General features: G+C 43.5%; 1 protein-coding gene across 4 annotated transcripts in view; it reads right to left on the bottom strand.

Moving 5' to 3' along the window:
* The window catches only part of SYN3 (synapsin III), a 493528-nt gene that overhangs the window by 401311 nt on the left and 66630 nt on the right, over positions 1-25587 (bottom strand). For all 4 annotated transcript variants that reach the window (XM_032266914.1, XM_032266917.1, XM_032266915.1 and 1 more), the window contains exon 3: positions 21297-21354. In XM_032266914.1, the coding sequence (XP_032122805.1) occupies positions 21297-21354 (58 nt within the window). The remainder of the gene's footprint in view (positions 1-21296; positions 21355-25587) is intronic.

Genomic DNA, 25587 nt, shown 5'->3' with positions numbered 1-25587 from the left:
GAGTGGCCTCCCACTGACGGTCCATGTTGCTTTCTGCATCTTCACACGTGGATGGTAGCAATGCCCAAGGGTGGTGATGACAACAGTTATCCCAGCCAGTACATTAGTAGAAGTAGTCGTTGCAGTCTTTTGAGAGGTAGAAACAAAAATGTTGATACCAGTAGTAATGGCACTAGATGTGGCAGCTGTATGAATACCATTAGTAGTTCCAGTGACAATATAATAATTATAATATTACATACTATATTTATATTAAAATTAAAATCTATCATGGTTTTTTTTAGCACTTACTATGTGCCAGGCACTGGTCTAAGGGTTTTGCATGTAGTAATGAATCCTGACAGTAGCCTGATAAGATAGATCTTATTATCCCTACTTTAGAAAGGGGCACTAAGGCATGATGAGATGGAGTATGTTTCATGAGGTCACATAGCAGGGAAGTGCCAAACCAAGTATGCAAACATGAGTCTGACTCCAGGGTCCCTGCTTTCAACTGTTCCACTATGCTTCTCCCAACATGCGGCAGAGTCCAAGGTGATAGGAGCAGCAGGACAAAAGAACCCCAGTGGGGGAATTTCTTCTCGGAGGGGCACAATGGCTCACCGCTGTAATCCCAGCACTTCGAGAGGCTGAAGTGGGTGGATCCCCTGAGGTCAAAAGTTCAAGACGAGCCTGGCCAAGATGGTGAAACCCTGTCTGTACTAAAAATACAAAAAAATAGTAGGCTTTTGATATGGGTTGGCTGTGTCCCCACCCAGATGTCATCTCAAATTGAACTCCCATAATGCCCAGTGGGAGATAATTGAATTATGGGGGCAGTTATCCCCATATATAAAATTATTCTCATGGTAGTGAATAAGCCTCATGAGAGCTGATGGTTTTATCAGGGGGTTCTGCCTTTGCATCTTCCACATTCCGTCTTTGCCTTCTGCCATCCCTGTAAGATGTGACTTGCTCCTCCTTGCCTTCCACCATGATTGTGAGGCTTCCTCAGCTACTTGGAACTGTAAGTCCAATTGAACTTCTTTCTTTTGTAAATTGCCCAGTCTCGGTTATGTTTTTATCGGCAGCATGAAAATGAACTAACACAGGCATGGTGGTGCATAATCTCAGCTTCTGTAACCTCAGCTACTTGGGAGGCTGAGGCAGAAGAATCATTTGAACCCAGGAGGCAGAGGTTGCAGGGAGCCAAGATTGCACCACCGCAATGCAGCCTGGGTGAGAGAGTGAGACACTGTCTCAAAATAAATAAATAAATAATTACTTCCCAAGAGGCAGCCTACAGAGAGGCCTCAGACACTTTTTTTTTCCTTGAGACTGTCAGTCAGACTGGAGTACAGTGATGCAATCACAGCTCACTGCTGCCTCGATGTACTGGGCTCAAGCAATTCTCCCACCTCAGCCTCCCCAGTAGGTGGGACTACAGGCATACGCCACATGCCTGGCTAATTTTTAAAATTTGTTTGTGAAGACAGGATCTCACTATATTGTTGCCCAGGCTGGTCTCAAACTTCCGGGGTCAAGTGATCTTTCTGCCTCAGCCTTCCAAAGTGCTGGGATTACAGGCATGAGCCACCCTGCCTGACTTCAGACACTTCTTTTTGAGGCTCAAAAGGTTTAGAACCTTCCAGCTATGCCTCAAACAGAGCAGTAATTTAAATTTTTTAATCTGCTTAAATATTGAATTTTACATAAGATTTAATTGGAAACAAAAGTGTTCTATTTTGAAAAACTGTTAGAAAGCAGCAGTGTGCTGAGGCTTTAGAGTTAGACAGATATCATAACTATGTCTTTCAGATATCATAACTGATGCTTTTACTCCTGGGCCTTGCTGGCCCTGGATAGACTGCCCTTCCTAGATTAGCCAAGTCTTGGAGATACCAAAGAGCATGCCTGGACCATTCCCTCTGAATGCAAACCAACCAATGCAGGCTCATACTCCCAACCACCTCCTCTATCTATGGGGCTCTCACACTGCAGGGTACTGCCCACTTGCCCTGATCACCCCAGGGACAGGTACCAGACAACCAGGGACAGCCCCTACTCACCAGGGCCGGCTGAAATAATTCAAACTCACCAATCCTAAACCTGTTTCCCTTGCCTTGCTCACTCCTCCACACAAATCCACAATAAAGGCTCTTGCCCAAGTCTCCCCATCATTCCCTCTGCCTGTGAACAACCCTGGTGCTTCCCCTGAGCCCCCTGCCTGCATGTGGCATGGGGTGCTGTGCCTCCTCCTTCTTCTAGTGGACTGAGTATAAGAGCTCCTTCCTTCCTGACAGTCATGCATGTGACTGTGCGTCTTCCATGCTCAACTAAAACAAATCCTGAGTATGTTTAAAACAACAGGCTCGAGGCCAGGCGTGGTGGCTCATGCCTATAATCCCAGCACTTTGGGAGGCTGAGGTGGGCGGATCACCTGAGGTCAGGAGTTGAGACCAGCCTGACCAACATGGAGAAACCCTATCTCTACTAAAAATACAAAATTAGCCAGGCATGGTGGTGTAGGCCTGTAATCCCAGCTGCTCAGGAGGCTGAGGCAGAAGAATTGCTTGAACCTGGGAGGCAAAGGTTGTGGTGAGCCGAGATCATGTCATTGCACTCCAGCCTGGGCAACAAGAGCAAAACTGCATCTTTAAATAAATAAATAAAACAAAACAAAAAAAACAGGCTCTGCCCAGCTTCCACCAAGCCCCTCAGGATTTTTACAGGTCTCTGCTGGGCTGCCGGGTACAAAGCCTGGGGCACACTGACCAGTATGGATCATGTCACAAATAGTCCTGAGCATGGGGTCAGATGGACCTGGGTTTCAGTTGCATTTCTAGAACTTCCTAGCTGTGGGATCTTGGGGGAAATCACAGGCCCTTCTGCCTCAGCGGCTCTAATTGTAAAAACAGGGCATAAGGCCCCGACCCTGTCTCTATCCTGAGGCTGCTAACAGGAATTGCAGGAGAGAGTGAAGGTGAAGTTTCTCCAGAGTGAGGCCCACAGCACCATAAACTGTCTTTAGGGTACCCTGGGGCTTCTTGCACAAACATGTGTTTTTGGGTTGTTGAGTCTAGAAGAGGGTTTCTCAACCTTGGCACTATTGACATTTTGAGCTAGATAATTCTTTGTTGCAGGAGGCTATTTTGTGTATTGCAGGATGTTTAGCAGCATCCCTGGCCTCTCTACCCACAGATGTCAGGAGCTTTCCCCTGTTGTGACAACCAAAAATCTCTCCCGGCATTGCCAAATATTTCCTGCTGTGGAGAGTGGAGCAAAAATCACCCTGGTTGTTAGCTACTAATGCAGAAGAGGAGACAGGTTAGGCTAAGTTTATCTTCCAGGTTAAGCTTATCTTGTTAAGATATCTCTCTCTCTCTCTCTCTCTCCTTCCAAGGATGCCCAACAGTTCTCAACCCCAGGCACCTCTGTGATACACTAGGGCTTTAAGGAGTATGGCTGGAAAACAGTTGTTTTAGTAGACACTCTAGGCTAGAAAAAGTAGAGTTTTGTTGTCAGTGGGTTTTGGTTTCACCCCCATCATATATTTACCAACTGAGTTCATCTCATGATCCAACCACCTTATCCATAATTTACCATCCTGTTTAAGTAGCCTTGTAGCAACCCCACAGAATGTGAGAACTGAAAGTTCTTTTCAGGTCATCCAGTGGGTTTGGTCTTGTTGCCAGCTCTGGCTGCTGTGCAGAGAAAGATAATGAGGCCGCCCCTCAGCTGGGCTGGAAGGCGTTGCCTTCATTGAGCAGCGGTGTCTGCCGTGGCTCGGGGAGGGCTGGATGTTGCACATGCTCTGTATATTTCCCATTTCCTCCAATTTGTCAACTGAGATCCAAAGTTCCCTTAGTGTTAACTAAAACAGACCAAATTCTCAACGTGTGCTGGATATAGTAGCATTGGGGTTACTAGCTCCATTTTGTGAATAGAGAAACAGAAGCTTGGAACTTTGAGCCTCTTCCTTGAAGTCCCCCAGGTAACAAGGGGCAAAGCCAGGATTCAAGCACTTGTCCATCTGATTCCAGGCACGGCTCTGTCCATCAGACTAACGTGTCTCAAAAAATGGCTTCTTCCTACTGAGGCAGCAAAAAATGTTCCTCCACACAAAGAAAATACTATATAGGAGTAATAGGAATCAGTGAGAAGGAGCCCGTTTACTTCTAGAATCTTAATGTAATTTCCCATTAAATACATGCAGAGCATGGTTGAGGTAAGAATGTAAAGAAACCCAAGGCCATGTGGAAGCAGCATGATGAGGAAAGCAGATGAGATCCCAGGAATGAGGGGTGAGTTAGCTGTGGGAGTGAGGAGGATACAGTGTTTTATAGAGCATGGCAGCTTGGGAGCCAGACAGACAGAAGTTCAAATCCTGGCTCTGCCAATTCTAAGCTGCGTTGCCGGGTCTCTCTGAACCTTAGTTTCTTCATGTGTAATAGTAACAGATAACTCACAAGGTCACTGTAAGCAGAAAATTTGGTTACATACAGTAAAATCTTGGCAGAGTATCTGGCATCTATCTAGCTACCTACATACCTACCTACCTACCTAGCTCTCTCTCTTTATATAAATATTTATCTGTCTATATATATATAAATAATAATGACAAGAAATTTCTCTCTACATAAAAATGTATATATATATATAGATTTGTAAATGTATGTATATGTGTATATACATTTATATAGAGAGAGATAAATTGCTTAAGACATTATTATTCTCTATTATTGACATTACAAAATACTATTTTTTCTTTTTTTGAGACAGAGTCTCACTCCATCACCCAGGCTGGAGAGTAGTGGTGCAATCTCAGCTCATGGCAACCTCCGCCTCCTGGTGTCAAGTGATTCTCATGCCTCAGCCTCCCAAGTAGCTGGGATTCCAGGCATGTGCCACCACACCCAGCTAGTTTATTTATTTATTTATACTTTTAGTAGAGACATGGTTTCAACATGTTGACGATTCTGGTCTCAAACTGCTGGCCTCATGTGATCCTCTCACCTCAGCCTCCCAAAGTGCTGTGATTACAGGGATGAGCCACTATGCCTGGCCCAAAATACTAAATATAATGAAGGTGTTCAGGGGAAGGAAAACCTAGTTCTGAACTGATTAGAGACCACAAAACAGAAGCCTGGGGAGAGAGTTAGGTTCTAGAGAGATGGAGAAAGTGTAAGTAGATGGATGGATGGATGGATGGATGGATGGATGGATGGATGGTTGGATGGATGGTTGGGTGGACGGATGGATGAATGGATTACTGAACAAATGGTCAGATGCATAGGTATTCATTTTATAGAAATAACATTTTTGGATACCAATATGTAGAACTTGAGGGAAAGCCACCATAAACAAGAGACCTTCTAAATTAATTATTTGCCTCCTCCAATGTCTCTCATAGGGACCACTAAGCAGAGAGAGGAAAAGAGAGGTGGTGAGAAAACGAGGCTGGTGCCAGGTTAGGAAGGGCCTTGGTGCTGCCTAAAGACTTTGGCCTTCATCCCATAGACATTGAGGAGCCTGCACCGTGGAGAGCTAAGGGAGCCAGTGAGAGACCAAAGCAATTGTACAAGAATAATCAAAGTAAGACGAGCAATCAAAATCTGGTTCTGTCCAATGAATGCAAAGTTTGGGGTTTCTGGCACTTGGCTGGCCCAGCAAGGGGAGGTTCAGGCCCCTCTGCTTTCCCTTGCTTTTCCTGGCAGCACTAGAGGGGAGAGCCTTCCCGTCTCCTCCATGTCTGGACAGAAGGCAGGCCCTGAGGTGGGCTAGGTGGGGAGGGCACTGGTTCAGTTCCATTTTAAACAGGCCAAGAACTCACCCATTAGCTCATGAGATGAACCTCAGGGTTGTTGCTTAGGGAGGAAAGGAAGGTTCCAGCTACATGGATTAAGAGAGGTCAGAAAACCCAGAGAGGCTGTCTGTGGTCCCTGAGAACATGGATCTGAAAAATTGCTTTAGGTTGTAAGAAGCAGGTCATTTTTCAGGTCTACCTAGGCAACAGGTGAGTCAGGGGAAAACAGGCAGACACAGGGTATGATCACTATTCTCCCACTAACTAAGCGATGACCTATTTTACCTCTCCAAGCCTCAATTTCCTCATCTGAACAATAATGAGACTTACACCTCAGGACTTGCTGAAGGATGAAATATGTTGAGAAGTTAAACACATTAGGGCAATAAAAAGCACATAACTGAACTAACAGTTTATTTTCCTTCTTTACTGTATTCTCAGATCTCCCCAAGTACAACCCTTGATGCCCCATGATAGGATGTAGCTCCCTTTCCTGTCTGGTGCTGACCTTTTATCATTGCCAAGTTCTTCTCCATAGGAGGTCCAACGTCAGACTTGGCAAGGAGGAGACAAGGGCAGATAGTAGTTTGAGTCTATAGTAACCAGCAGCATGACCCAAGCAAGGAACTGCACCTTGATCAGGCCCCATTCCACAGATGAGATAGAAAGGTGCTCAATGCAAGGGTCAGTGGTGTGGGCTCTGGAGCATCTGAGTCCACATCTCAGCTCTGCCATCTCCTAACTGTGTTGCCTTGGGCAGGACACTTAACCTGAGTCTAAGTTCCATCATTACTCTGTGGGGTGGTGATGAAAATTAAGTACGTGTTTACAGATAAACTGCTTAAGACGGCGGCTTGCCCATTGTGTAAATGTTAATGTCAAATCTTACTTTACCTGCACTGTACTATAATGTATCAATGATTTATCTGCATGAGATTCCTGCAAGGCTAGTGCTTTGTTTGTGTTGTTTACCACACAAAAGGATCTTTGGGTTCTTGCAGTAGACTGAAGCTTTTCTCTTTAGCTTCTTTCATTTTTCCCCACTTCGGATAAGTTTGGGAAATATATATTGAACACAGATTAGGTATCTGGGTCCTTGGAGTACCTATTATGTAGCTGAATGAGTACCCTGCCAGCCTCCCCACCACAGGCCACCATAGCAGTGTGTACCCTACTTTCACACCTCCTAACAGTTTGTAATTATGGTGTGTGTGTGCGTGCACACGCGTGCATGTGTATGTATGTGTGTAAGAAAGAGAAAGCGATAATATGATTAATTTCTGTCCCCTGCCATTAAATGTTAAGTTCCATCAGGTAGAGAGTTCATCTGTTTTTAATATCCATTGTAACCTGAGCACCTAGCACACAGGCAGTCAATGAATATTTGCAGGATGAATAGAGATACTGTTCCTGTTCCCAATGAGCCCAGTGTTTAGAGGGAGCAAGGGGCAGGTAAATTAGTAATCTCAACGTCATCTGGGAAGTGTCAGGGTAGACACTAGGGATGAGGTGCTGTGAGAGTACAGGGAAGAGGCACCTCACCTTGGCTGGAAGAAGCAGGTGGGCAGAGCAAGCAGCACAGACATCATGCTGGAACTAATGTTGAAGAATTTATGGCAAAATCTAAGAAAGGATGTCCCAGGAGGAGAGACTTGCATATGCAAAGTCATGGAGATGGAATACAAGATGGTATTACCATGGGTGGGCAGTTTGGTGACACCGAAGTCTAAGGTAGAGTATGGGAGGAGATGAGGAGGGAAAGGCAGGCAGAGTGAGCTCACAGAGGGCCTTGTGTGCAGAGCTTGAGACCCACAAAACAAGTCTAATGCACAAGAAAGCACTTTATGCATGAGAGTAAAGTGACCAAGCCTTCCCTGGATTTTACTTCTTCAGGATACATCTTCCCAGATAAGCCAGCATAAAGGTTAAGAACCATAAGCAGGGAAGGCATGATGGCTCACACCTGTAATTTTAGTACTTTGGGAGGCCACACAATGGGGATTGCTTGAGCACAGGACTTTGAGATCAGTCTGGGCAATATAGTGAGACCCTGTGTCTACAAAATATTTTTAAAAAATTAGCCAGGTGTCATGGTGAGCACCCGTCATCCCAGCTACTCAGGATGCTGAGGTGGGAGGATGGCTTGAGCCCAGGAGGTGGAGGCCACAGTGAATCCTGATTGTACCACTACACTCCAGCCCTTTGAGACCCTGTCTCAAAAAATAATAAAGTAAAATAAAAAGAACCATAAACACAGACTCTACAGTTAAACTGACTCTGAATTTCAGCTCTGCCACTTGTAAGCTGTGTGGCCTTGGGTAAGCCTCAGTTTCCTCATCCGGAGAATGGGGTAACTTATAATACCTACTCATCATAGAGTGATGATGAGGATTAAACACACTAATCCATATAAAATGCTTAGCATGTGCCTGGCACTTAGTAAGCATATGATTAGACACTGGCTATTATCATTAATCCCTTCAGACCCCAGGCTGTACAGCTGTCATCTGCCTCACACACCACCAGTGGAAACTCTCTCATGTCACCCTCTAAAACTCCATGAGATGAGGGGGGCCAAGACTGGACCAAGACAGGTCCAGTGTAGGCTGAATTCTATCTTAAACTAAACAGTGCCTTAGAACTACTAAAATCCTATGGGATATTAAAGATAGACATTGCAGGGCACGTAAACTCATTCTCTGATATCAGCCTCCCAGCTCCTTCCTGAGGGACTAGAAAATCTGCCCATACTGTGTATGATCCAAGGGAAGCGATTTCAATGTGTAAGTCCTGTTTATATGTCAGCCCACTCCCCTCCTCAGGAGACTACTTTGAGTGGGCTGGGAGATTCCTTAGACAATCTAATAGATTAGTTTCCAGTTTAGCATAACAGCCAGACAGATTTTTGCAGTGAAGTCATCCAAGTCAATTAAAAGGCATTTTTCCCTGCTGTGAGTTCAGAAGTCCCTTTGGTTCATTCCAGTTTTCTGGGATGTTTTATAATAGGTTCCACCCTAGGTTAATTAATAACCCTTGATTCCCACTGAAATGCAAAGGCTCAAATCCAGTGTGTAAGCACATCCGGGCAGAGGCTGCTGGCAGGGCTGGGGTGAGCTCAGTGGGGACTCCTCTCATCAGGGAGTGGGCCAGACCCCAAATGATGGAGATAACAGCAGAGCTGGCAGAAAATGTAGAGTAGCCATGCAAAAGCTGAAGGCCAAGCTGGAGAAGTGGTATAACCAGGGGCAGTAGAGCATGGGGAGGGAGATCATCAACAGATGAAAGAATCACAAGGCTGGGGATTAGGCAGATTGGGAGCAAGTGGAAATGTGCAGCGTGAAATAGGTCAGTCCAAGTGGCTGGACTAAGGTGGTGAACAAGAGGAAGTTGGCAATGGCTCGCTTTCAAGAAATGCCAACTCAAACACATCATGTGGGTCTGATTCCATCCTCTCCGTCTTAAGGAAAATAGGTCATCTCTTCTCTTCTAGTTTCAAATGCGAATTACAGGTATGAGAATGGCTCAAGGGGCAAAGGGACACAATGGTGAGGATGTACATGCATTCACTTAACACTTATGAAGTCCCTTCTATGTGCCTCATACCCAAGCACTGTATTCAAGGATCAGGTATCTTCTGCACCAAATCCAGAGCTGAGTTTTTCTGCCTCCAGTCTCAAGCCACCATTCCTATCCAGCAAATCTTCTAAGACCACTGTCAGCCTGTGCATTCTAAAAAGAAAGCATGATCATAGCACTCCATGGCTTAAAAGGTCCAGTACATACATACTGCCTCTAAGACATAATTCTTAGTTGCATGCCTTGCACTAATAGCCCACCCTGAATAGCTGCCCTCCAACTTCTTTGTCAGCTTCGTCTCCCACCACCCCTTCTCATGTACCCCATACCCTGGTCATTTGCCCTGTGTGTGACAAGCTGAGACTTGAGTTATGCTCTTTAGCTAGAAGGCCCAATATACACATTTACCCACTCACCCTCACCTAATTCTTGTCCTCAAGCCCAGTTGCACATCAGCTTCTCTATGAGGTATTTCCTAAGAACATCCCAAGGCTAGACAAATCTTTACAACAGCCCTCATCACAACACATTACGGCCACCGCCTTCGATGTCCATCTTCCCACCAGATACAGAACTCTTTGAGTGTGGAGGGCTCTGTCATTAGGACAAAGTACAGAGCAGGTACTCAGTGAGTGTTTCTTGAACGAAGGAACAGGTTCAGATAAGACAAGCTCTGTTAGTTTTGTGTGTTATACATCCTGCAAGAAGTTAAAGGGCTTACCCAGTTCTTCAGAATGTCTACTTAGTTTCCACTGGAGTCTCATTTATCAACGGTACTAAGAAGGGCCAGTGCTGATGCTGATGAAGTGGTATGGCAGTGAGGAAAGGTGAATTTCCAAACATGGCAGCTAAAGGCTAAGGAACTCTGAGCTGGGTTTCCCAGTGTAAGAGGATGGACTCCCTTTGACCCCCATCCCTTCTTCCTTCTCATCCCCATTGCAGGCGCTGAATAGTGCCACCAAACCAGGATGCTGTACTCTCCTCCAGCAGGAAAGGAGAGTCTAAAGGATCATGCAGCGGGCAACGCAGCCCCTTTTGTGTTTAGAATCAGTGGGGCTCATTCAGCCTTGGTCTTGGCATTCCCCAGCCCTCATTGCTTGGGACTAATGGCTTCTTAAAAGGGAAAAACAAAAGATGGCATGGGCCATCTACATGGAGAAATGTAGTATGAAAAGCGGTGACCTGGAAGATGAAAGCTAGTGTTCTCCACACTTTGGACTCCAACAATAATTTCATGTGTGTGCTAAGTCACTTCTCCTCTTTAAACCTTTCAGCTGTTAAACAAAGGAGTTGGATCAGATAATCTCCTAAGACACTCCCTGGCTCTATCCTTCTATGACTATGTCACACCTTCAACTCACTCACACATTCACTCAACAAACATTCATTGTATTTTTCTTCAGGTCCAGAATCTGTGCTATCTACTATCAAGAAGTTAGAAATGTATGACAGGTGCCAACTGAGTGCTGTATATTAATGGGAAACATAATTGAACATACACGTAAATAATCAAAACATACATATAAGCGTGAGCTTTTTATATTTTTTATCCCACAGACTGCACTGCAGACTTCTTTAGTGCATGGATTATATCCTATTTCTGAATGATTCAAGCAACTGAAGCCTAGAAATTACTCAGCAAATGTGTTCAGTGATGTGAGGCTGAGCATAAAAATAGTTCTAACATTTATTAAGCACTTTCTATATGTTAGGCTCTGCTTCAAATGCTTCATACAGTCCTACCGAAACTTATTTCTTCATACAGTAACTTATTTCAGTCTCACAACAATTATATGGGCATTTGTTATTTTACATGAGGAAACTGAGGCACAGGACAGTTAAATTACCTCCTCAAGGTTACTCAGGAAGTGGCAGAGCCACGATTCAACCTAGATGGTCTGGCTTCAGAGTCCGAGCTATGCTGGGTGTGGTGGCTCATACCTATAATCCCAACACTTTGGAAGGCCAAGGCAGGAGGATCACTTGAGCCCAGAAATTCAAGACCAGCCTAGGCAACATGGCAAGGCCCTGTCTCTATTTTTTTTTTTTTAAAGATAAAGACAGAGAGCTATGTTTAAAGATAATAATGAACATCAACCCTTGGGGGAAAACAAAGAAAAAATAGAATTGTTAACAGAGGAACTACGCAAGAATATGCCAGAAACATGAAATGATGAGTAGGAACCATTGGGGTTAGTCAGAAAAAGAGGAATGTTTTGCTGGGAAAATATCTCATATGAATTTGCAATTTACTCAGTAAATCAAAAGAGTGGGGTGAGACAGGAAGACACTGTGGGATACATACTCAAGCTAAGAGGGAAAAGGCAAAAAGTTTTGTAAGCCAAATTCATGACCAATATATATTCTGATAGATGTACTTTGGTTAAGAACTAGGACCTTGGAGTCAGCCAGACCTGGGTTCAAATCCCAGCTTCAATGCATTCTTACTAGCTGTGTCATGTACCTGGGCAATTTATTTAAGGGCCCCAGTAACAGGCAACAGGCATACTGTGTGGATTGAATGAGTTATTACATGAAAAATACTTAACATGGCACCCAGCAAACAGTAAATGTTCAATAAAAGTTTGCTACCATCATCAATGTTACTGTTTCTCCATTTTCTGTAGACTTCTTAAGTTGATGAGCCTAACAGTAGATCCAGGAAGCTGATAAACCTACATTAATCAATGCCATGGTTAAGAAGGGAAATACTTGCTCCTCTAATGAATTATTATTCAGCTAATGGGCCCTAGTATTCCACCTGCTTTTTTTTTTTAATCCCCCCAGCTGGTTCTTAGATTTGAAAAGAAAAAGGCCTCCATGGAGACCTGCACGCTTTTAAAAATAACACAAAACAGAATGTCTGAGGTCAGGGTAAGCCAAGCCAAACAAATAAATCTTTCAGGATTGTGTTAACAAAACAAGGTTTAGTGGATCAGAGTGGTTACAGTTCTGTCTGACTCAGTCCTGCAGAGAAACACCAAGCTCTGGTGAATTTCAAACACGAGGAGGTCAAACAGGAATATCAAATTATGGAGCACTTCAGAGTTCAACATCCATGCCTGGGCTGTAACCAGGAGAGCATTCCTGTGCAGGATGGACTCCAGAACTCACAGGTCACATACAGTCTTAGAAATCAAGACCACAAGAGTCTTACGGATCAATTCTATATGACCTCTATGGAGATAATTTTGCAATTATCTATCAGAATTATAAATATGTTATATCAGGTTGGGTTCTCTGGAAAGCAGTCCCTGGGATGGATATTATCCTGAGGGAGGTTTATTAGGGAATTCTCCAGAAGCTCCATCACTGGAAGGGGTAAAAAAAGAAAGGAAGCAGGACTGTGAGAAGTTGGGTAACACAGAAGTCTCAGCAGAGGTCTCCAGCAACTCTGCAAGAAGCTCTGAAACTGGATAGCCCTTCAGAGTTATCCCAAACTGGGGTGATGGGGACAGGCATTTATTATAGTCTTTGACGGCCAGTCATTGGATGTAACTGGCACCAGGAAGGAGATGTGGCCTTGGGAGAGGCAGCTCTCCTCGCCTGAGGCACTTTCAAGAGGGAATGACAGATGAAGGCTACTTTCTGGTAGCAATTCCAGCAGCTGGAAGAAAAGTTCTTCATACAGCATCCACTATTTGCAATGTTTTGGAAAAAGTTATCCTATTTCTAGAAGTGAATCCTACAGATTCACTAATAAATGTTTGAAATCACATAAGTTTAGCATTATCTATAATCATAAAATTATGGAAAACAAAATATGGTGTATACACATGACAGGCCCCAGGCCATCATTAACAAGAATGAGGCAGGTCTGCATATACTTTCATGGAATAAATGCCAAGAAATATTAAGTGGAAAAGGAGGGTGCAGAGGAGTCTGGGTAAGTAGAAAGGCATGTGTAGATGTCGAGCAGCCAAAGGGGTGGACTGTGCCAGTCACTGTCTATTGCCATGCATCATTCTATATTCTCTCCTGCACTATAGGAGCTGAAAACCTAACATCTGCATTTTGCTACATGATTTCAGCTCATTTCTACCAATGGAAGCCATGCAGGAATTGAAGCTAGGAAGAAGGCAGCAACCATTCTGCTTCTGGTAGTAGTTACAGAAGTTTCACCAACAGCTACGGGAGTTTGAACAGGTGGTGGCAATTCTTGCAGCCTCAGTGAGAGCACAGGTCTAGCCAGGTATGGTAGCACACACCTGTAATCCCAGCACTTTGGGAGGCCCAGGCAGGAGGACTGCTTGAGCCCAGGAGTTCATAACCAGTGTAGGCAACACAGTGAGACCTTATCTCTACAAAAACTAAAAAATGGGCTTGTTGGTGCACACCTGTGGTCCAAACTACTTGGGAGGCTGAAGCAGGAGGATCACTTGAGCCCAGGAGTTCAAGGCTACAGTGACCATGATCACACCATTGCACTACAGCCTGGGTGAAAGAGGGGGACTCTGTCTCAAAAACTAAACTAACCAAAACAACAATAACAACAACAAAAAGAGTGCAGGTTCCTGATTCCTTGGTGACAATAGTGGCAGTGACAGTGAATGTAGTACTGTTGTGCCTCTGGGTAAAATGATTTCCCCTGTTGATCCATTTGTAATCAATCCTCCTTATTAAATTCCCCTCTGAAATACATAGCATGGTTGATGTTTTTCTGACCAACTACCCTTTGTGAAAAGCATATATGTGTATTTGCTCATTTCACTTAAAACTTCTCTTGAAAGTTGCCCAAGAAACTAGTGACAACAGTTAACTATATGGAAGAGAACTAGATTGGTGGGGGCAACCTTTTTATCACATACTATTGTGTAGCCTTTCAATTTTTAACTGTTTGAATATACTACTTTTACCCCCCTCCCAAAAGAAAATGACTAATAAAGGTTGTCTCCTATTAAGCACATTAATTTCCTGTGAAATATTCCCCAAGTTAGCCATCCAGTTTCTGCTACAGCGGCGCCCTACCTACCAAAGGGGCATGGCCCATTCCTCATTAGTCAGCACTACTTAACAGTTTCTGTACATACCAAGTTGAAACCTATCTTCCTGTAGGATTGCACCAATAGGCTGAACTCTAACCCCAGTGAAACAATAGAGGGTGGTGCTCAGCACAGAAACCTCTTCAAGAGGTTCAGATTCCTCTTCAGTCACCCATTTCTGCTGCATGTTTAACACCTCTGAGTCCAGCTTTTTCATCTGCAGAAAGGGACAAAGTACCCATCTTTTTTTTTTTTTTTGAGAAGGAGTTTTGCTGTTATCGCACCCAGCTTGGAGTGCAATGGTACAATCTCAGCTCACTGCAACCTCTGTCTACCAGGTTCAAGCAATTCTTGTGCCTCAGCTTCCTGAGTAGCTGGGATTACAGGTGCATACCACCATGCCTAACTAAGAGACGAGGTTTTGTCACGTTGGCCAGGCTGGTCTTGAACTCCTCAGGTGATACACCTGTGTTGGCCTCCCACAGTACTGGGATTACAAGAATGAGCCACTGTGCCCAGCCCAAAGTACCCATCTTAAAGAGGCATTGTGAGGTTGAAATAAGATTATGCATGTCAAGTGCTTTAACCAATAGTTTTGGTTATTGTTCTTGATATTTACAACACTGGAAGAAAAACCTATATAGTGGATAAGAAGAGGACCCTGAAGTCAGACTGGCTGGGTTCAAAAACAGACCCATGCCACTTATTATCTGGGCAACCTTAGACAAGCCACAAGCCACTTACTCTCTCTGAGTCTCAGCTTCTGAAAGATGGAAGTTATAACAGTACATACTTCAGCCATAAAATGCATTTAGCTTTATCTCATAAGGACTTAACAAATGGTAACGTACTTTATCAACCATACTTGTTCAAGTGGTAGATATTTGTAAAGAGTAGACTGGGACCTATCAGAGACCTTTCTTCCTCTGGACTAAACATCTCTAGTTCCTTAAACAGGTCCTCTTTCCTCATTGGCCTTAGTTTCTCTTACTCCAATCCCTTTTCAGAAGGCATTCCAGGTTGCTGCAACCTCCTTCCAGTGTGACACTCAACTGCATCTCTTATTAGAGTGTCTCACTAGCAGTGTGTGTGTGTCTGCATGTATGCGTGTAAGAAGAGGTATATGAACTATCACTTTCCTGCATTCTAACTGCTGTGCCTTGATAGTGCAGCCTGAAGTGGCATCAGGTTTTAGGGGAGTAGCAATCTCAACTGTAGTTTATTGGGCACCTATCACATGTGCCAGAAACAATGCTTAGCATATTACATTAACTCATTTTTTTACACAATAACTCTAGGGAATAAAATTTATTATCATCATTTTCAGGTGAGGACATTGATTTAGAGATGTTTTAGGTAAAAGCAAACACAGCTAAAATATGACTGAGCTGAGATTCCATCTTCAGTCTATCTTACTCTGGGGCCACGATCTTAACCCCTACACCACCTTTCCTCCCACACATATTAAGCTGTGCACAACTCAAATGTTAGGTCTTTTTGGTTTTTCTCATGTGATGTTAATAAGCTGGGTCTCCCCAGTCCTGCTCCTTCACAGCTGAGCTCATCAGCTTAAAGTCATCGGTCATCTTTTTTAAGTTTTTGTAGAGATGGAGTCCCACAAGGTTGCCTAGGCTGGTCATGAACTCCTGGGCTCAAGCAGTCCTGCCTGGGTCTCCCAAAGTGCTGGGATGATACAGGCGTGAGCTGCAGCAACCAGCCAAAACTGCACTCACTCTCACTGAGGCTGCAGGAACTGCCACCACCTACTCAACTTTATATTGTATTCCTATTCAATTTGATCACATCAAATTCAATCCGGCATAGTCTCTCTCCTGTCTAGTGTAAAGTCATTAGCAAATGTAATTTGAGTCACTTAATATTGGCTTAATTTAAGTCACTATTAAGTAGGAGAATAAAGCCAAGGACAAAGCCTTTCGGCAAGCCATTAGATTTCTCCCAAAGTGTATTTATTTCTATCAAGTAACCATTTCCTAATAAGGATGATGTTCAACCTGTTACCTATTGACCAAAATGAATTAACATCCAACCTCCACTTCTCTACCTTGTTGACCACTGACTGTTTCTTGAAATATCACATGGTCTTTATGGTCAATATCTACAGTTAAAGTCCATTCTAAGAAAGGTTGTCCCAGAAAGAGTTGTGGGTTGAAGGCTGAAGTGCATATGAGAAAATATAAATATGGGGTCTGAAGTGTTTAAAATGTTTTAAGGGGAATATCTCACCTTTCCATTCAGAAGACATTTATGTTCAATATATATAGAGCAGAAGATAAACAGAGCTCCCAACAGCAGCTTCCCTGAACAGCATCCCAACCTCATCCCAACCCAACATTACACAACGACAGGTACTCAAAGGAGCAACTAGTATTCATATGTAAATCCATCGCTTGTTCGGCTTTCTTCATTGGATTGGGAGTTGCACAAGAGCAGGGTTTACACCTTCTCTTGCCTTTTTCTCCATCTGCTAAAGCAAGGCATTAGTGTTCTTTCTGCCTTGGTACTTGCATTAAAGAGGAAAGACTGGCCATGGTGATTTCAGTATTTTCTTTTAAAAGTTAGAGACCGAGGCTCTACCCTACTAAGTCCTAGTCCACTGATGGCCCAGAACTGTGAGTCTATTTAATATTAATCCATTCATCAACCTCATTGCTTGGTCCCACAGAGGGGTGACTTGTGCCTGTGGAGAAAAAGACCCTTTGCCTCAAATATAAACAGAGGAGAGTTTGACATGCCAACCATCCTGGCCTGATCCTCTCAGACCCTACTAGCATACTGCTGTGAGGCCCCCGCAGAGCCAGTAGGGCATTGTGGGTAACAGAATGCAAAATGGTGCTGTCCCCCAACGGGCCTCCCAGGGTTTCTTGATTCCTGGCTCTGTAAAAGCTGAGGCAAGCAGTTTTTAGACTTGGGAGAAGAGGATTGAGAGAAGGGGCGGAGGCTTCCTCTAGGCCAACCACAACTAACTCTTTCGCTCTGTTCAGCAAAACCCAGACAGTACAATTATCTGGTTAATTTGGCCCTTGGTTGGGAAACAGGCTCTCAAAATGTGAGGCCAGCTCAGACTAAACAGTGGCTTTCATCTTGAGACTTTTCCCAAGTGCTAAAGGATGCATGTGAGATTCCTGGGGGGTTGCTTATGTGTCCCACCCACTGATACAGATGGGCAAAGACAAGTGATTCTGATTCCAAGATGGATTTGGAAAGGTATGTCTTCTGGGGAAAAATGCCCAAATGACCTGCTAATTGGTTTCCTGGCTAATTCACCTTCTGGCTTTCACAGAGGGGCATGGCTGAAAATCAGAACAACTCTAAATTAGCCAAGGTTTGTCAGTGTGATTGTAGTTCTCATAGACTGGCTGAGTGTCCCCAGACCCCCTGGGTGAGTTATTCTTAGGGCAGTTCCCTAATGGTCCTGCTCATAGATTTTGTACCTTACAAGGTAGGCCAATGGCATTGCTGAGATAAAAGGGGAAAATTAAAACATGCCCCTGGGGTTTCCACAAATGGGATGAGGCAGGGTGAACTCAGCTGGCAACCAAGCATTTACCAGATGGTTTATGAAAAACCCAGATTTGTGAGGGGAGATTAAGAAGTGCTGACTTATTGCCCTTGGAAACTGACAAGCAGCCTGAAATCTGTGGAATCTGTCAGTTATTCATTCAGCAAATGTTTCCTTCAATTCTCTTTTGCACCAGGCCCAGTGCTACTTAGGGTAAGATCCAGACAGTCATGGTCTCTACCCTCATGCAAATCATCCCACCCAAAATGTATGGGTAAAAATTCAGATAAGGGTCAGGAAGGAAAAGTTGAGGAGCTATGAAAGGGAATAACCAGGTTACCTGATTTAAATCTGGAAAAGCCTCAGAAGGAATCTTTGAGGAAAGGATTTTAAAGCTAACATTTCAAAGGACCTAATCTGCTTTTTTAGGAAGATCACTCTAGCTTTGATATGAAGGATACATTGGAGATGGGTGGAAAACATGACATTGTGAGGCTGTTGATGAGGAAGACTGGACAAGAGTTTTGGGTGGTCCAGCCAAGTATCTAGGTAAAGGGGATGAAGGGAGAAGTGGAAGGACTAGGAAATATCAGATGCAGAGTCAGGAGGATCCAGTCATTGAATGGGTATAGTGATACAGGGATAGGGACACGTCTGGGAGCTGCTGGTACAGGTTTCTGGCTAAGGTGGAAGGTAGATGGTCACACTCTTCACTGAGAGAGGGAATTAGGGAGGAGGAGTAGGATGGGCACAGGGGAAGATGATGTGTCCTGTTTTGGAGAACCATACCACACTCCCTGTCACTCAATACCCTGTACTTCTGGTATCCTTATCTTTGCTCACACTGCCTCCTCCATTTACACGCTCTTCACACCACTATCTCCACTTGTTGACATCCTATCCATCCTTTGATCTATTTCAAACACCACTCCCTCTTCGAGGCCACATTTGAGTCTTTCAGTTGACTGTGACCTCTGCTGCCTGGAGTGCCAAGTTTGGGCCTCTCTTCTTTAGCTTCCACCTGTAAGAATCCCAGCTTCACTGCATGTGGCTTGCCTGGGCAATTTATTTAAGCTCTCTGGGCCCCAGTTTCCTCAGCAATAGGCTACTGTGTGGACTGAATGAGTTGTTGCATGGAAAGCACTTAATGTGGCACCTGGCAAATAGTAAATGTTCAATAGAAGTTTGAGACTATCATCAATGTTATTCTTCTGTAGGCCAGGTGGGGTGGCTCATGCCTGTAATCCCAGCACTTTGGGAAGCCAAGGCAGGCAGATCATTTGAGGCAGGTCAGGCTGGAGTTTGAAACCAGCCAGACCAACACAGTGAAACTTCATCTGTACTAAAAATACCAAAAAAAAAAAAATTAGCCAGGCATGGTGGCACATGCCTGTAATCCCAGCTACACAGGAGGCTGAGGCAGAAGAATCGCTTGAACTCAGGTGGCGGAGGTTGCAGATCACTCCACTGCACTCCAGCCTGGGCAACAGAGTAAGACTTTATCTCAAAAAGAAAGAAAAGAAAAGAAAAGAAGAAAAGAAAAGAGAAAAGAAAAGAAAGAAAAGGAAAGGAAGAAAGAAAGAAAGGAAGAAAGGAAAAGAAAAGGAAAGGAAAAGAAAGGAAAGGAAAGGAAAAGAAAGGAAAGGAAAGGAAAGGAAAGAAAAGAAAAAAGAAAAGAGCTTACCTCCCCTCCTAGACCACAGGCATTTGGGGACTGGGCCTCTGCTTCTATATACTCATTCTCTGCATATTAGCTAGCTAGCATAGTAGACTCTTGACAAATATTTGCAAAATGAACAAAAATAACCTGCTTCTTGCCATGGAAGGAAAACCAGTAGACACCAGGTTGACTTGAAAGCCACAGAATCATATTGAAATTCAAAGTGTAGGTGTTTTAATATTAAGCCAACTCAGTTTGATGCTTAGAAGATCTTTCTGTTTCTCTGACACACTAAGTTCAAAAAGTGCAGGGAAAAGAACAGTCACATCCCCCTATCTTAAAATTGTATTTTGAAATCATTTTTACAGCAAGGACTTTGTCTATATTATTTACTGTTTGTCTTTGATGAGGGGAAGCAGGAAGAGGAGGAGGAGAAGGAAGAGGAGGAGGAGGAAGATAATGACGCTAATGATAAATGGGTAACATTTACTAAGTGCCCAGTATGTGCCAGGTACTGTTGTGTGCACTGTTCATGGACTAACCCATTTAATCCTCACAGTACCCTATGAACACAGGCTGATGCTATTATTAACCTAGTTGGAAAGATGAAGAAATCAAGCTGGAGAGAGCATAAGTATTACTCAACCGAGGTCACAAAGTTAATAAGGGGTAGTGTTGGGATTCAAACCTGGAGTATGGCTCCAGAGCCCATGCTCAAATGTACTCTCCTAAGGCTGAGCACAGTGTTTGACAGACAGGAGGTTCTCACCAAACGAACAGGAGAAAGCTTTGATCTGGACCCAGGAGACCACACCTTCTACTCCTGATTCTGCCACTGCCTCCCTACACAGTCCTAAACAAATCCCTATTTCTTTCCATATAAAATGAGGGACCTAGATATTGATATTAATAGCAATAGTGGCTGGGCGTTGTGGCTCACATCTGTAATCCCAGCACTTTGGGAGGCCTAGGAAGGCAGATCACTTGAGATCGGGAGATCAAGACCATTTTGGCCAACATGGTGAAACTCTGTCTCTACTAAAAATACAAAAATTAGTTGGGCTTGGTGGCGTGTATCTGTAATCCCAGGTACCCGGAAGGCTGAGGCAGAAGAATCACCTGAACCAGGGAGTCAGAGGTTATAGTGAGCCGAGATCATGCCACTGCACTACAGCCTGGCGACAGAGTGAAACTCCACCTCAAAAAAAAAAACAACAACAAAAAAAAACAAATAGCAATAGCAAGAGATAGTATTTGTGATTCTGATGCCTTCTGAGGTTTTAAATAATTAAATAATTTAATCCCCACAATGATATGGAAATTGAAGCAGAGAGGGATTAAGTCATCTGTGTAAAACCTAGAAAATGAGAGAGGCAGGTTCAAGGCCCTTCATTATGTTCCTAAACTATGCTCTCTAGCCCAAGTGGCTGCAAGGAGATGCCCCCGGGGCCACAAGGAACAGTATGAAACAGACACTGGGTTCCACCTGACCATTTTCATCACAGCAGCTTTACATGTCTTTGTTTTGCAGAATGAGTTCCTATTTGACATTTCCTTTAAAGAAAGGGTCTCTGCTAAAACACAAAAGGTTGAAAACCACTGGCCAAAATAATTCTGAAATTTAATGAGACTCCCAGGTATAAACTTGGACTTCTCTGGTAATCTTAGCTCATTATGACCACATAAGATGGAGACCAAGATTGAGTGTAAGAACAGCCCCAACTGCAGAAAGGTCATATAACGGTGCTAAATAAAGACACAGCTCCCACCTACCTGCTCCACTCGGATCTCGATCTCTCCATTCACCTTCTTCCCATGGAAATACTTGGACCTGTAAAGGAGAAGAAATCAGCTGGGTAAGGATGCAGGCTGTTTTACTCTTTTCTCCCTTCTCCCAAAGGCCTTTACCCCAGAGGTGCATATCAAGACACACCCTCGGCCATCCTACTCTATCCTCCCACCTTCACTGCTGATTTTCTTATAACTTACAGGTGGTGTGTGGTAAAGGGGAGAGGGTGGATAGGAAGACTGGAGTTTCAAGTTCTGGTTCTGTCATGTTACTTGACCCCCCTGCATCTCAGTTTTAGCCTCTGTAAAAGAATGATATTAACTGTGCTACATATTTCTAAGGGTTACTTTGAGGATTAAATAAGAAAAAGAATCCCGCATGAAAAGGTTCTAAATGAAGGCTATGCTAACTACCCTAATCCGATCATTACACATTACATGTATCGCAACACCACTACTTACCCATAAATATGTAAATTATTGTGTATTAATTTTTAAAAGAATTAAAGGATATTTACAGTGTTTTATCCACATTTCTCTTAAATTCATGATTTTCACTGTGTTATCTTCACATATATGTTAATCCTGTCTCCCCTACCCTTTGAAGGCAAAACCACACATGGTTTATCTTGGTATACTCCCACTCTTCAATTTAGTCTTCAGAAATATGTTGAATGTATAAAAGAATGATGATTGCTATAGAGTGTGTAATTTAAAGACTTTAGAAAATACAGTTTTGTTCAATCCAGTCTCATTCTCAAGTATATATTTTTGTGTTCTTTTAACATTAAAAATGTTATGGCATTTTAGTTCTTAACAAAAGTCAACATTTTGGTGATGCCCATTATCCAAATATTCTAACTACCCAAAAAAGAGAATCCTGCGTAAATAAACAATGCAGTATTGCTTTATTGAGTTATACCTATATGTCCTATGTACTTCACCAAACACTTACTATACCTCTATCCAGTCTCACCCATTTCTCAATTTTTCTTTGTCTAATGAAGCAGTCCTCATTTGTCCCTTTGAACATCTACCATCTATCCATCCATCCATCCGTCCATCCATCCATCCATCCATCCTTCTTTCCATAGACTTTCTTCTACATCCCTGCCTCTGTCTTCCCCATCATCAGTACATGACAACCCTGTCTACCCATTGCTTAAGACAGAAATGTAGACATCATCCTTGATATCTCTTTCTCCCTTTCTATACTCACTGATTCTACATTTTAATTATTTCTCAAATTCACTTACCTGGTCATTTTTCTCCATAAGCACCCTAATCTTGACCTATGATTCATCTCTCTACTGAGAGTCTCTTCACATTTTCTTCATACTATTTATTACAACTATAATTAATTATAATTAGTAACTGTGTTTAATGCCTGTGTATCACTAAACTATAATACAGCTCCCTGAGGTCAAAAACAACCTATTGTCTTCATCATTTTGTTCCCAACACCTACCCGAGTGCTTAACACATAATAGGAGCTCAATTAATATTTGTTGAATGAATACATGGGTGAAGGGACCAATGAAAAAACACTTATTGAGTACCAACTCTGTGCCAGAAACTCTGCTATAGAGTTTAACCTACAGCCTTTCTCATTAACGCTCACAACTACCATCATGAAGTAGGTATTATTATTTCCAACCTACAGATGAAGAAACGGAAACCCTGAGAGACTAAATACTTTGCCTAAGGGATGTGAACTCAGGACTTCTAATTCCATATCTGTGCTTTTGCTCAACTCTGAAAAACAGCAGTGAAAATTGGGGTCTTTCTGGGTTTAGATATCATCTCACAAAAAGTAACAAAAGTTTCCATTTTCTCTGTTTGATTATTGGTAGGATGACACTAATAGTTCTTGGAGACTTGCTGTGAACTGGGCATGGTGTTAAGCATTTCCATAAACCTTCTCTGGGACAGAGACAGCTCTTCGCTTGCTAATATTCATTCTCTCCTTTTTCCACAGTAAGAGAGTTTACAGATTGGTACATAAAAATGTGCATCCCAATGCTCCCATCAGCTGGGTGTAGCCACATGATTGATTTCTAATGGATAATTTTTTAAGCATTAAAGAACCTTCTTAGTCTCCTTTTCCTTGGAAGATTGGTATCATCAGCCATTTTTTTAGCCTTCCATTTGTGAAAGAATCCTTTCTATGAATTCACTAACTGCTTCAGCCTGTCTGCTTCCAAAGTCTCTCTACCTATTCTTAGCTGATGCCGGTGGAGTTAATCTCTTCCCAAGACTGACTGACAGCTCTGATATTAGCACCACTTTTTCTTATATCCTGATAGGCTTAGATGTCAACTAGGCAGGACTTTAGTAGGAAAGGAACTATTAGGTGGGACTCAAAAGCAAGATTTTTATTTTGTTTCTCTCAGCAATGGTCTTCAATAAAATACCTGTGTGGACAGCCTCATGCGAAGAGAATCTTTTCACATGGTTTGTGAACTTTATCAGGAATCCTTAAAGGTAGTATCAGCAAATTCCAGACACCAGGACAGGCCCACGTCTAGTATTTGCAGCATCTGGGGCGAAGCGACAAATGGGAAGCTATGTGTCATATGTCAAATATTTAAAATTGACAAAATCAAGCCAGCAAACATTTGAATAAGAGACGTCTGTCTTCCTTCCTTGACAGACACAACTTCATAATGACCTTAAAGACTCAGAATGTATACTTCTCAGAATTTTTTGCACTCTACCCAGCACATGGCAGCATGGGGATTGCCAGCTTTTGGTTTTCAGACCTCACCCAAGATCCTCCCTAATTCTCCACCCACTCTTCTCTGTCCTGCACCACTGAGGCTCCTGGTGGGAGTATGTAGATGGCCCAGACCATGTGGCCAAGCTTCTTCTACTCCCTTCTCCTCCCCAAATGGTTGTCCTTTGGCCACCCCATAAAGGTTGGACCAAGGAACTGGCCTATATAGGCCCTGAAGTTGAGCTAAGGTCCCTTTGAGGAGGGAATTCTAGAGTTTGGGTACCCAGGTCAGGGCCTAAGAGTATAATTTGCAGGGTCTTTGTAGGTACATCCCCTTAGTCCTAACTCCTCTGCCTGTCAAGAGAGGTGTGGCTAATAAGGGCCAGAGCAGGATCCAAGGTAGGTGTCCCTCTTGGATTTAAACAAGTCATTTGCTTTTAATCCAAGCTCCAAATTTAAAAGAAGTACTGGCTGGACCTGGAAACGGGAATGGTAACCTATGATTACAATCACTAGCATACTGGAAAAAAAAACATGGATTTGCAATCATATAGGCTTGGGCAAAACCTTAGCTCTGCTATTCACCGACCATGTGTTCTAAGACAAGACACTTAGCCCTCTGGGTCTCAGTTTCCTCATTTGTCAAGTGGTGATAGTCACTACCAGGGAAGGGTATGGTGAGAAAGTCACTTAATCCTCTATGCAACAAGGAGGAAAGTGCAGTGGCTTCAGGACAGATAGCCTGGATACGACCCCAACTCCTCCACTCACTTCTGTAAGCTTGGGTAAGTCAAGCTCCACATGCCTCAGTTTCTACACTTAGGAAATGAGAATAACAGTAGCAGCTGCCTCACAGCGTTGTTATGAGGATTACATGGAACAAGACATACAAAGCATTTAAAATAGTCCCTGGCACATAGTAAGCTCCAAAGTGTATAGCCCACAGCCTGAAACAGAATCCACAATAGCAAAGAGCTATCGAGCGTTTACCCTGTGCCTAGTGGGGGCTGCGTTGTGGGGACCCACAAATAAACAAAGCAATCTTACCCTCTTGGGGATGACAAAGCAGAATTATGGTTCACCTCATTTTGATCTGTCCCAGAAGTGCAAGGAATGATGGCTGATGATGGGGATAAAGAGGTGGCCTTGTTCTATAAGGACAGCCAACCCCTTCACATCCTTCTTCCTATTTGACTCTCATGCCAACCGTGAGGGGTGGTAGGGCAGGGATCACTCCCCATATGTTCCAGATGGAGAAGTCTCTGCTCAAAGTCACATGAGTGATCTGGGTATTCAAACCCTAGAGGGAAGAATTTCCAGCCTCTCCTGGAAATACTCTCTAAGTGATCTTTAGTTTTGGATCCAGTCCAGAGCCCTGGCATCCTTCATGATCTGGACCCTGCTGGCTGGGGTCCACTTACCCCTTCTACTTCCATCTACTTCATGGCCACATTCAACTTTCTGCGCTTCTCCAAATACTCCCTGTGCTGTCATGCCTCTAAGCCTCTGCACAGGCCATCCCCTCTGCTTGGCACTTCTTTGGTTGCCTCTTTCTCATGC

This window comes from Sapajus apella, unplaced genomic scaffold, assembly GCF_009761245.1.
Source record: "Sapajus apella isolate SASKATOON/1434 unplaced genomic scaffold, GSC_monkey_1.0 scaffold162, whole genome shotgun sequence".
Lineage (NCBI taxonomy): Eukaryota > Metazoa > Chordata > Mammalia > Primates > Cebidae > Sapajus > Sapajus apella.
This window is presented reverse-complemented; position numbering and strand designations above follow the sequence as displayed.